The sequence below is a fragment of the Anoplophora glabripennis genome, unplaced genomic scaffold (assembly GCF_000390285.2).
Source record: "Anoplophora glabripennis isolate ALB-LARVAE unplaced genomic scaffold, Agla_2.0 scaffold351, whole genome shotgun sequence".
Lineage (NCBI taxonomy): Eukaryota > Metazoa > Arthropoda > Insecta > Coleoptera > Cerambycidae > Anoplophora > Anoplophora glabripennis.
In genome coordinates, this window is record NW_019416442.1 from 235,293 (window position 1) to 249,491 (window position 14,199).

General features: G+C 32.9%; 1 protein-coding gene across 1 annotated transcript in view; it reads left to right on the forward strand.

Annotated features, from left to right (window-relative positions):
• LOC108912142 (LIM domain transcription factor LMO4.2-like) overlaps nt 1-14,199 on the forward strand; it is a 197,160-nt gene that overhangs the window by 124,335 nt on the left and 58,626 nt on the right. Inside the window, exon 2 of the mRNA XM_023454566.1 lies at nt 11,060-11,147. Within this exon, the coding sequence (XP_023310334.1) occupies nt 11,123-11,147 (25 nt within the window). The 5' untranslated portion in view covers nt 11,060-11,122. The remainder of the gene's footprint in view (nt 1-11,059; nt 11,148-14,199) is intronic.

Sequence of the window (14,199 nt, forward strand, 5' to 3'; positions counted from 1 at the left end):
ATTTCTGCTTTTATATTTTTTTTCGTTAATGTATGTATTAATAATAATTAATATAAGGTATTTCAAGGATGTACTACCAAACTGAAACAGTAAATAGGATCGTAATTTTAAGAAAATAGTTTATACAAAGTCCAGCAAAAATACCAAAATTCACAAAATGATAAAGATGCAAGTCCAAAACCAGGTTGGCCAGATCCAGTTGAAATAAGAACAAAAAATATTTTGCCAAACAAAATAAAGTAAATCAGTGAAGAATTTATAAAAAGAATAAAGTTTATGAAGAATAATTCGAATAATTTTGATAACAGGTGGTGTTATTTTCGTGATGTATGGGCTATTTTGATGTTACAATGACCATGAAAGTTCTTGAGTATATTTTTTACCTTCATTTTATATAGATTCAGAAAATTTTAAAATTAAAATGATAAATTCCTTTTTTATATACATATATAAATTATTTATACAGAAACTCAAAGAACTATCTGGGTTGTGAAATGAATCCTTTATAAGAAAAAATATCATTCAAAAGCGGGTAATATTCGGGCATAGGTAAAATTTTCAACATCTCTCTTGCAACATATTTCCTCTTATAAAGTTGAAGTAATTCAACTTTAAAATTTAGGAAAATCTAGTATTTAGAAGTATTTAAAATTAATCAAATTTTTACTTACTTCCTTACATACGTTTTGGGATTTTTTTTATTCTGTATACAAATTAGTTTTTTTGAATTTGATATTGGAAATACGTCATATCTTCATTTTTAATATTTTTTAGCAACTATAACTATGTATTTTTACTAAATAAATTTAACTTCATGATAGTTGTTTTAAGTGTAACACAATCTATTTCTTTTCCGATATTCGGATTTTCATAATGATACTGTACAGCAAAGGTATTACCAATTACAATAACTAATTTTTGGCGGCCCACCCTATCCTCTGCTCATAAATCTAATCTAGTACATCGCATGCATGTGTAAGTAAAGGATTCACGCCACACATACATTGCGGAAACTTTGTTTACCTTGCCAGATTTAGTGCCGTTGCCCAAACCAATTAATTACTAACACTGTATATTATGGACACTATTTATCTTCTAATTTAATCTTGGTAATAGATATATAGCTTGGGATATAATGCTGCATACCTCATATTTACAGATACAATGACAAACGGCAATGAATATCACGCAAAGAAAATAGATACGGACACAGGTACAGATGGAATGCATGTTATTTCAAATGAACATAACTTTTCTCTTAAACATTTTGACAACATGTAATGATGACTAACGTTACATCATAATCATAAAACAATCATATTGCGTTAGCTAGTAATAATACCTTTTCACATTATAAAAAACAAATAACAACAGCAGTTGAAAGGAAAAGTAGACATTCAAATCAATTTTATGTCGAGATATAATAAGCTGTCGAGTATAGTGATATGTTAAACTGAATATATCAAAATGGGAAACAACTTCATTAGATAAATAGTATTGATCTGGAAAATTATATGTTCCTTATTTCTTTTAAAGTAAAAATGAGTATATGGTAATAAATTGTGCAATCGTTCATGTTTTCTGGTTTTTAAGACTTTAAACACACAAAATAAATTCAAAACTTGCGTGAGAATGTTTACAAATGCTGACTGAACTGGCTATCACTAATACAGTTAGACCGTGTTGGGCGCCAAGACATAAAGGCATTGATGGAAACGAGAAAGCGTAGGAACTTGCTAGGAAACAGAGTTAATTGGTTCGGAGTCCTTTTGTGGCACATCTTTCAGTGTGGTCATGGGGATCTGGGCAAATGGACTGAGACAGAACACAGGAAATATTGAGCTTCAAGGCCAGGGAGGGGCTCATAGAACATCCTTTAAAGAAAAGAACAAATGAGTTCCTGAGCTTGAAAAAAATCCGGCTGAAGAAAGTGACAGGACTTATAACGGGACACTGCCACATTGGGAAACGTTTATATAAGCTAAATGCTTGTAAACAATCCGATTTGACAAGGATGTGACTCGACGGATGAAACCTCTGCATATCCTGAGCGAATGCCCGTAGTAGAATGACGCTTTTGGGTCTATTTGGAACCCAAGGAGCTGAGAGAAGTGTCGGCAAGGAAGGTTTTAGACTTTGTAAAAAGAACAAAACTACCTGACTAAAACCAACCACAAGAAGAAGAAGAATTTAAATTCATTATCCCTTTGTCAAAGGTGATTCCTTAAAGAATCCTTATCTTATCACTACGTCCAGACCCATTCAACACAAATAATCTTATACCGAGCCAGTACCTGCCTTCTGTGAGAGAGAATCAGAGACACCAGGAGAAAACTAAACCAGACTGAAAAAGACCTCAGGTTAACCAACGAACTGGACAGACAAGCTTGGGATTTGGTGGGCAAATTAATTATGGAGAAAAGTTCTTGTACAGAAGAAGAAGCCACCACCAAGCAGAAATCCAAGTTCCAACTTAAAATCATCTTAAACAAGTCTCCGACCGTCATCAACCTTGCATCCATCCAACTGGATGAAGACACTACGGAGGTACTTACCAAAGGTCGGAACTTCGCCATAGCCCCCAAGACAATCTCGAAGGAGGAAATTATAAGTTCTCTGGAGACCACTTGCCGACGTTTACCAGCAGACGTAGCTGAAGAAGTGAGAGCCGAAGTAACACACATTCTACGAACTGCTAAACCTCCCAAACCCAACCTGAACCGGAGGGAAATTCAAGCCCTTAAAGAGCTTCAGAAGAGTTTCAGAGTAACTTCTGAAGAAGAGAACGTTATGTCTTTCGAAACGTCAAGAGTTGTAAATCGACGACCAGCCCAGAAATAATTCAACCATTAACGACAGCCACGGATATTGAGTGATAAACCTCGCCGTTTCATTAAAGAAAACTTAGTAAAGCACGTAATAATATATGTTTTAACTCCTCCAGTATGCCACGAAAGCCTTGTCTCAACACTAAGGGTTATCGGGTAAATGGTGTCATTTAAATTTATATACTATGTTGCAACATATTTTCTATAAACATATCAATATTTTTATTCGTAATCTGACTACGGTCCTGTTAAACTCCGCGTCGCACTAAGCCTATATGACTTTTTTTATTTTGGCACCTATAAAAAAAACAAAACTAAATTAGATAATCTCTTATAGTTTGAAATTGAAAATTAGCATTATTACATTTAAACATGTGACACAGTTATTTTACTTTTAATGTCATTAAGCCTGTTTTTAGTGAATCGTCCTGTAACATATATAAGGAAACAGAAAACGTTCTGCGGTATTTGGCCTCCTCGTGAAAATCAACAAATAGATAAGAGTACAGGTCTACATCTCCAGTCAAATTTTGATGATTTAGCAAACTGCAGGCGTTAGCTACGTCAATTATTTGTGGATTCAAATAATAAGCAGGTTGTAAAGTAGGACATAGTGAAACGATGAACGAGCTAGAGAGGCGTCTGTTTACCGTCTGAAAGGAAACAGACGCTGGGTAAGAAGAAGGATGATATCAGGGGATATATTTAAAACGGGGGATGGGAGCTTGTTAGTCTTTCGCACGATTCGTTAGCTGCGAAGGCCGCGAGCCGTCAGTTCGAAAGGCTATTTGCTAACAACTTTAGAATTTATTTACTGTAATTGCGTTCCATTTTGATTGCAACATTTTACAGGCTTAATTTAACTTCAATTCACTTTAACAAGTTCGTTGTAATTTGCATAGAATGAAAATATTTTCATCACAGAAGTTCCTAATATTTCTTCTTTCCAGAACATCGGTTGGTGCATTTTTAACGGACTCGGCAACGAGAAGAATACCGTTTTATTTGTCCGATAAATACAATGCTTGCAACAAAATGTATTGTAAAGTTATTTTCTCATAGTTTGTGATTAAATATGTCTTTATAAATAGGATAATAATAATAGGTGATGCAAGTAATCATCATCTGCATTCTAACATGAGCTGAGTTTATACGACGTGATGCTTTTTTCAAACACTTCGTTCTTCAAGGTTTCCACGAATCTGTACTTATTTATTTATGTAATTTTTATTTATGTACTTAAATGTTATGATATTATTACAATTCAATTTTTACGTACAGGTTCATATATCTTTTTTGTTGCATTTTCACTAAATTGAAAAAATTCTAAAAATATATCCAGATTTAACCATCACCGTCTCTAATATTGAAAATCAAAAGATCAGTTTTCTAAAATCCATATTTCATGTTTAGTATTGTATATTCTTTATATACCTACAGTCACAAACAACCATAGTGAGAAGATATAATTTTACAAAAGTTTCCAATATATCTAATGTATTTTTTGGACATCAGACATTTTCATAAAAAGGAAAAGAACATATAAAACAAATATGAACATATTGAACGCCAAAAAAGGAAATAATAACATTTAGAACAAAAAAACATAGGAGACAAAGACAAAAGACGTCCTTAGATGTCCAAAAGACGTAATGGAAATGAATGAGTAGCCAGAATATACCAAGTTATACACTTTCTATTATGGCACAGCATCCAGACGGATTCTTTTATGGTAATTCAGAACAACTTACGTAGACAGAGCTTTCTAAAATGAGACTCAACCACCATTAACTTTATATTTTCTCTATTTTTTTCTTAGTAGACAAGTAAAATATACATTTAACAAACTGAGGAATAAAAACTGACTCAAAAGTTTCTTCATCATTAATTAAAACAATTTCATCTTTCTTGAATTGAAATATCATTTTCAACTCATTTCTTCGTAGTAGTTTTTTAGGATTCTTTATTTCTTCGCGTCATTAAAGTCGATCAAATTTTACAGAAAGAACGTTACACTATTCTGAAACTACCGCCATACCGCCCTGATATGAATCCTATCGACTTGTTTGGGCCTCTCTCAAATAACATGCCAGTAAAAATATCACTTTTACTTTGACAGACATAGAAAAGTCAATATGCCAAAAAAATTAAAACAGATTTAATGGCAACCTATGTTAGATCTGATTCGGATAGTGATTTTTAATTCTGCTACTAACGACAGTGAAAGCGAAGAAGAAAACTTTCAACTATTACTTTATTCCTATGAATTATATTTACCTAAAGTTAAAACATATATTTTTCTCATACCCATTTATTGCTATGACTCCTATTTTCAGAATTTTGTATCAATCCGTAATTTTATATTGTAAATGGATTACCTGTTAGTAAATATTTATTGTCCATGGTGATTAAATAGGATCAAGATTAAAGAAAATCTACATAGACATAGGTTCTAAGTAACTTTTTTGCAGAAAAGGTACATGCCCTACTGTTTATTTCCTTTTTCACTTGCTGGATTCTTTTTTCTCTCAATAAAACCTGTAATATATCAAACACATATTGTAACGAATTGGAAAGGTACACAAAAAATCACGAATGAAAAATTACCTGACCGAACTTTGGATCATAAATAAAAATTAACTATTATTATAGCAACCACAAAATAGTATAAAATTGTTAATAGAACGATTCTGAATATAAAATAAGTAACAATTAAGGATATCACATAGTATAAAATTGATAATTCTAATTTAATTCACAAGTACAAAATAAATTTTTCAAAAGAATTGCATGACATCGACACTTGTTAACACTCAGTACATTGAGAAAACAGAATTTAAACCTAGAGTGACATATATCATATAAAAGCCAAATATCTATAGATGAATATGGTATACATATTCTGGGAAGACGAGTAACTGTATAGAAGATATATCAATTGAATTTAAGTCATAGTATAAAAATTTTATCAATTGTCAATATAAATTATAATTTTTCATAAATGTCAAAACTAAAGTTGGCTTTACAAGTACCTGGAGATAACCTATAAAAAACATAAAATAAAGAATATTTTAATAATTAGTGATAAAATTGTATGTTAAAATAAAAAGACACTTGTAAAAAATGTATTAGTGTAGTGAAAAGTGTTGTTAAAAAAGGTCATCCAAGGACTGGAAATTCTGTGAAGGAACCTTAAGAAAAATTAAGACCAGAAAATTCTAGAAAGGATGGAAAACAAAAGTTTGTCGATTGGTTATGGCTTGGGTTTTTGGAGAATGCAGATAGTAAAGAAGCAGCTCCACGAAATTTAAATTTGTTAAAGAAAGAATAGTCAAGGAAAAAAATTAAACTTACCAGAAAAGTTAAAAGTTTGTTTGTTATCAAAACCACAAGTAATAAATTTGCCATTGAAAAGAAAATTACCGTTACCAGTTATGAGGAGTCCAGAGAGGTTTCCAGTGGCCCCGTAAATGGTATGCAGAACATCCACGCAGTTTCCAACAAGGAAAAATACAAGCTAGCGAATATCAGGTACCAAAAATAAAATTTAAAGTGCACTAGAAACAAAGCATATAGCTATAACCTATATCAAACCTTAGCAGAAAGATGCAGAATAAACTATAGAACTTACCTGACTAAAAATAAATACAAGTCCAACAATCATATTCCTAAAAACTTCACAAAACCCTCGAGATCGATCCAAACTATCAATAAGAACGACCATGTTTTAATTAGAGTAGAATTTTATGTCAAAAAGAGATTATACCCTGTAAGATAGGCAAAATGCAACACAAAGAGATGTGTTAAAAATTGACTAATTTAAAGTAATTGCTAATAGAGTTAATTTAAAAAAAAAACAATCTTTGTATTGTATTTAATTGTACTAGATTAGATAAGACTGCAAAATTAATAAAAATATTCTTTATTAGTGTTAAGTAAGGTATTCATAATATGAGTTACAATTTGAAAGTTATAAGTCAACCCACAAAAAAAATTTGGAATAAAAAATTGTATTAAAATTTAATCTCTATTTTTTTTTGGTTTGTTGCATTATACTTGTTTGTGTATTAAAATCAATAGAACCGACTCCTGAGATCATTAATAGTAAAACAAGCATCTAACATCAGCTGGCAAGGGAAAAGGTAAAGTACAGAGTGAGACAAAAAAAAGGTTTGTATTTCACAATTAGCAGCTAACTAACATAAAAATTTTATTTACACAAACAAAACAAAATAACACACTACAACACAAACACAATTTAAAAAAAATAATATTATTTCACAACACAACTTTGACAAAATTAAAAATGTATTTCATAACAAAATATTATGTTCTTTAACATAAAGCATAGAGTAGAGCATAAAACATTAAATGAGCAGGGATATATCACACACCCTGCACATACATAGACAGACTGACCAAGCGAAAGCAGGGGAACCCATAGCGGATAGAATGCGCGGCGACACCTACTAAGGTCTCCCGTCTTTGTCACTTCTATTGCGGACCCTTTTCTTGATATGCGTATCTCGCGAGCATGATGATTTTTATCAAGTTGTAACAGTGAATCCTCAAAAGGTACAATCTACCAAATAATCCATATAAGCTGGAAACGTCATGTTTAGCCAATGGATGATAAAGAATAATAAATTAAGATCTGATTAAGTATGTCTAAAATTGTTGAGATCATAGACAGGGAAACTACATGAGAAACTACGCCGTCTTCTCCGAAGCTACAAAGGGAAGCGACGTTTTTCCGCTCTTTACATATTGTTCCCAAACTAGAACACCTGGTTATCGACCACAATTTGCCAAAGTCGATTTTAATATTTGCAGCACCGAATCACGTCAAATATTCCGTGTTATGTACAGTTTAACCCAATTATAATTAGTCCCATTATTCGGATGACTGGAGGAAGCTCAGAGGCAAAGCGGCGGACTCCTCGTTGGGAATCAATCCAGGTCGTTAATATAACGAGGTGGCATAGCCAGTGCTGAAATCTCCCCTTAGCTACCAGGTGTCAATTTGTTCTAATAGATGGTGGATGAAAAACGCTATCCTCGCCGCTTCTCCTAACGACCCCTCATTAAAACTACCCCGGCATTATATTTTAAAAAGCGTCAACTTCAATGGAAGCTTTATTATACGTTCTCAGCGGTGAACTAATTGAACTTTATTATGCCACATAAACTAAATTATTTAGCGTCCGCGGTTACTGCTAACCGTTCTGAGGCCATTACGTTGTTTTATATTATTTCGTCCAATTAATTTAAAGCGTTACCTTTTGTGGACTTAATTGAAGGCTATTTTTCGCTTATTATTTATCGTCCCGCTGCTCTTGAGAATTGCAGGCGGGCAACACTTAAGTATGAAGGTATAAATTTTCATTAGTTCGTTTTATTTGGCTGGTACTTAGTCGGCGTGTAAAATTTACACATTAATTTAGCCTGCATTGCAACATTTAATTTTTTTCATATATCTACTCTACAATTATACGATTGGAAACTGAAATTTTATGTTATTTTTATAACACTGCCTAACAAAAAAATCTATTTGGAAATGGACTTAAAGTACTTGAGAGAGTGTTATGAAAGAAAAAAAACATGTTGTTTTAATTTCTTTAATGCTCCACCATTTTTTGTTTTTAATTTTTAATTGGACTTTTTAAAATAAGAGCCTAGAAAATCTTACTGTCTGCTAATGTAATTTTCACTAACAAAGTTTAACACATAAAATTGATAAACAAAACAAGAATAAGTTCTTAATTCTTATTTCTCATAACTAACATTTATGGGATGAAGAGAATCCGCATGGTACTATGCTAAAAAAAGATCAGCATCGATTCATAATAATTAATGTATGGGCAGGAATAGTGGGTAATAATTTAATATGTCGACAGGTTTTTAAGGAACGTCTGAATGGACATCGATATTTCGATTTTTTGCAAAATAATTTGCAGCCACTATTAGACGATGTTCCATTAGACACCCGAAGAAACGCTTGATTCATGCACGATGGGGCTCCTCCCCATTTCAATACTGATGTACGAAATTATTGATCCATTGTTTTTAATAATAAATGGATTGGAAGAAGAAGCCCAATTTCATGGCCACCACGTTATCCAGACTTTAACCGGATGGACTTACATACCCCAGAAATGCTTTTTCGTGTACAAACAAATAATATTCGTAGACTTAAGAAGTGTGTGGAGATGGAAGGTGCCCATATTGAAAATGTATTGTGATAGTTTTCTTATTTTTAATTTATTTTTTTAACTTATTTAACTTATTCTTGTTTTGTTTTTCTATTTTCTGTTATGTGTAAAGTATGTTTGTCAAATTGTGTTAGTGAAAATTACATTAGCAGACAGTAAACTGTTCTAGGCTCTTATTTTAAAAATATGTACGGTTCTAACACAGTAATTAAAAATTAAAAACAAAAAATGGTGGAGGCGCCGCTCGATGTATAACCTGTGACATAAAATCACAAATATTTCTTAAACTGTTAATTTTACCGATTGAACCTCTTATTATCATTGGCATTCTTGAGGGAACTTATTTTTGATACAGGCAGATTGCGATCCTCATCTATGCAAAAATTCTGGGTTGTTAACCATTGGGCATAGTCCGTCCCTGGTGTTCTGGGCATAATTCACTTACAACATAAAAAACAAGCTGTACGCATGTTATTGATCATCAAATTTGCATCATGCTGAAATTAATAGTTTGGAGACTGCAAATAAAAATAACTTTTAAATTTTCACCTTTGAGCGCCCGTAACTTGTTAACGAAGGCCCGTACGAAAAAAATTTATATGGGGAACTGATATTATTTTGACCTCATCTATTTGTGCTCGACTTTTTTGTATCAAGGACGCCCTGTATATCCTCTTTCATATTCTAGAAATTTCTTGGGTTTCAGAACTCATCTGGGCATAATTTAACCAAATCGGGATTATAATCTGGATTTTTTAAAAATTGTCACAAGAAAGGTGTAATAAACCAATAAATTAACAATCAACCAAGGACTTAATTGAAAAACAAAGTTTTTGCAATTCTATAAAACTCTCTTAGGCTTCAATCTAATTACTTTCACTATAAAATCGAAACAATACTATACAGTTTGATAGATCCTTTCTTTGCTATTAGGACTCCACACACATTTTTTTTAACAAAGAATTATGGACGACATTTATATTTGTAAGGAAAATTTAGGAATTGTATAACTTCTAAAGTTTCAACGTTATGCAAGGCGTTATTTTTTTAAGAATTTTCCCACTGTAAAAAAATGGACATAGACCCTTACTCTACAAGGATCAATTAATCAGGGGTTCTTTTTAACTTATTTTAGCGTATGATTTTCAAATCTTATACAGAAATACAGCTTTTTTACATTTTAAATATTAACAAATATTATTTATTTGTTAATAAAAATAAATGCATAAGGATACTAATTGTTTTCGAATGTTAGGTTATACAATTTAGTATTTTTAATATTTTTAACGTTTTCACTACGTTTTATAATTGACTATGAGTTTGTGGTATTATCTACCAGTAATTATGCGGTTTGTAGTACGTATAAGTACCTTATTGTGTGACTTATTACTTTTCAGAGTTGTATGGTACCTACATTTAAAATGACAATATGGTTAAAAAACACTGGCATATCCATCCATAAAGTATTAATAAAGTTGAGATCCGTTGCACTTTGATTTCGAAAGCAATTGTAAACATGGTCGAGACGATAAAATGACTGGGAAATCAGCTGTTTCGTTCTCTTTGAAGTGGATCGCCGAATTTGCTTATTTCTTTTTATTTTCTGTCTTTATTAGGCCTTCCGAATACGTGGTTAAAATTAATGACATGATAACTGAATCACCCTGTATACTTAATCCATTATTACATATTACTATGGTATTTCAATACTATGCTTGAGTGCCTGATGGAATTTAAACTCACTTGCTGAAGCTACACATACCGGAAATGCGTAATTTGCTATCTATACCAACAATTTACCACTATTGTTCAGTGGGATTGCGTACCCACAAATTAAAAACACCTTGCCGCCTGCCGACATAGGGGCTTCCACGAGATAAGCAAATTGCTAATGGACCCGCATGGCCCGCAGTGGCGGATTGCCGGCCGGTCATCGCGCTCCCATTTGCACACATTTCACTTCAGTTGATTGCCAAAAAGGCAGAGTCAAGTGCCAGCTAACACTGTTGTCGTTTGCAGGAGTGACTGGACCATGAGGCGACTTCATAATCAGCTTATTTGAGCGCCACAGTCCTGGTGACTATGCACAGCACGGAAAATGGATCGGGTGAGTATCTGTTCGTTATTTGAACAATATTTTTAATTTAATTCGATACAATTCTGCGTTTTCCTCATTAGGAATCTATTGCCTACATTATAGGTGGTAATGGTTCTCTTCAGTGTTATAGTTGTACAATAATTCATGTGTGCCAAAATTGATATGTCTCTTTCAATTGCACAACATCATACAAAAAAGGTGGTCTGGATAGTGGACCAGGCCACTATACACCATAGTATTTTGATCCGCTGTATCCGAATCCAAAGTCACAATTTCCGAATTGGTTCATATTTTGCCCCAACGTCAAGAAATGCGTCTAGAAAACGGTTTTGGATAATTCGAATTGACTTGAATAGTCAGTGATTGGAAAAATATTGGAAATCATGATCTCTATTGCCCCATGACCCCTCTAACTCCGAAAGTTCATAACCGAAGATATGCGAAGGTATTATAGAACTACGAAACCTTTGGAAACATGGATCTCATAAATCCAATCCAAAACTTTACATATAATTCCATCATCCCAATACTCAGGACAGATTTTATTAATTGACTGATGTTGAACAATCGTAAAAACTGACGATCACTGATTGAACAATCAAGGGAGCATGTTTTTCAGTGTGTTATAAAGAGAAAAAACCTCGGGTGGCTTTGTGACACAAATATTTATGCCTCAGAGCATGAGACCACAAGAACATTGCATACAACAAATTCAGGGATTAAAAACATTAAAAATATACTCAATTCCTTTGAGTATTGTGATTGTACATCCTCACACACTTCTTAGCAATGGGATGGCAGGGTTATTGAGTTGGAAAAGATGTTCTCGCAGAGTTTTATGCTTCTACACATTCGTACATTCCAGATTACAGGGGTTATGGGGATATGAAGCTATGAGGTTATGGTGTAATGAAATTATGAATTCGTTTTCCAATCACTCTCACGTCCATTTGACATTTCGAAAACCGCTTTCTAGGGGATTATCCCGATGTTAGCGTCAAAACGCGAACCAATCCAAGAATTGTGACTAGATGCAGATTCAACAAGTCCAAATAATATAGGATAAACTGCTTAGAATCTAATAATCACAGGGCAACAATTTTCACACCCAAAAACCAGACCTCACTTGCCCGAAGGTTTTTGGTTCGTAGAATCCGAATCTGGCGTCCGAATTGCTCCTATACGTCACATTTTCGCGATATCCTAATTTAAAAGTGCAAAAACACGATTTTTTTGCTGTATTTGAGCTTATATCACAGAGCGAAAAAATTATAACTTTTTTCGATTTTAGTACGACTGTTATGAAAACGCTAGAGTACCTAACTTCATTCAAAGATATTTCCGCGATTAAAAAAGATTTTTTAAATCTGAAAAAAGCGTTTTGAAGGGTAAGAGTGGTAGCTTTAGAGATTATGATTTGTTTAAAAAAGAAAAATGTCTCTCTGTGATACTCTTGCACTTTAGGTTAGGATATCTCGAAAACTTGACGTATAGGAGCGATTCTGACGCCGGATTTGCGTTCTGCGCACCAAAAACCTTTGGGCAAGTGAGGTCTGGTTTTTGGGTGTGACCTTTCGTCAAATTTTGTTGCCCTGTGTAATCTTTAATCTTTTTTAATAAAACATTTATTTGTATTAGCGCCATCTACAGCGTTATGAAGAAAAATACTTGTAGTAGTTTCAAAAAATGCCATTGGCAATAAGTAGAACAGTCGTAGTCCAATCTGAAATATTCGAAACTGGTTCTCTACTAGTGCACATTTAATAGCATTGAAAATTGATTAATGATTACTTGTTGAAAGAAACCTTTAGGATTACATGGAATTATTAAAAAAAATTAAACGCCCTAAAGCTTGCCTTCTGTGTTGTCAGATACCATTAAATTATTCTCATGGGGGGGTTGATTTATAACTTTAATTGGGCGTGTAGGTCCAACGTTTGGAATACACCATTAAAATGCTCAAAGGCAATTCAGCCTTGTTACTTATCTCGACTCCTAGCCGGCGTTTTATTATGAAAAGGTACGCTAAACTTTATCCCATTAACGAGAAAAGACACTCCACTTTTTGTCTTAAAACTTTTTACTCGCAGCTAAAATGAAAATAAATTCTTTTGTTAATAGACTGGTACATGAATACGCTATTATTTTCGAGGAAGAATGATATATATGGTAAACAGAATCTGAAAATGCACTCTGCGCAATATACACAAGAGATGGTATACGGGTTCTCGAGCGTTACACCGAACTTTACTCACTATCGGCCGATTAAAATATATAGGGGCCGATAAATTGTCACAGACACTCATCACAAGATCATTGAGATAAATTATTGGTGAAAACGTGAAACCAGAGCTATGTTTAAAGGTATCCCATTTCAAGAATGAATAAATGGTTTATAGGAGAGTAATTCTGTGAAAGATGAGTCTGCGAGCATGTAAAGAATTTGTACCCTCAATGAAGTTTTCAAGTAAAGTAATGCCTTATATTTAGATGAAACGTTTAGTAGTAATATTATCAACCACAGATTTACATGATTAGATATGGCTAGATTTATAAAAATACTCATAAATATTGTTAATTTCATTTATTAATCTTCACTTCAAAACCTTATTAGTCAGTACTTAACATGATTCAAGTAGATATAACTATGATTAGGTACTTATTTCTACATTTTCCATCTGCTCTCCAATTGTCGATTTCTCATAATTTTATTTTGTATCTCCTTTTTGTCCTAAGTACACCATGACTTGACTGAAGGTTACAAATAGAACTAGATGATTACATTGACCATTGTATTAGTACTGATAATAAAACTACATAATCTTGATTCTAAATAAAGTGAACCACAATCAAAATTAAACAGTTGTTTTTTTTGTGAAAGCAGCTTGCAATGACTGGAAATATTCTGAATTCTGGATACTGAATTTCTCATGTTTAATCTTCTGTTGTTTTTTCTCTCGTTTGAGCAGTGGTTGAGAAAATGAGAAAATAAATAGAATAAACGACATACTAAGATTAATGATAACATTCACATTCGTGCTACATTACTGTCAATAAAATC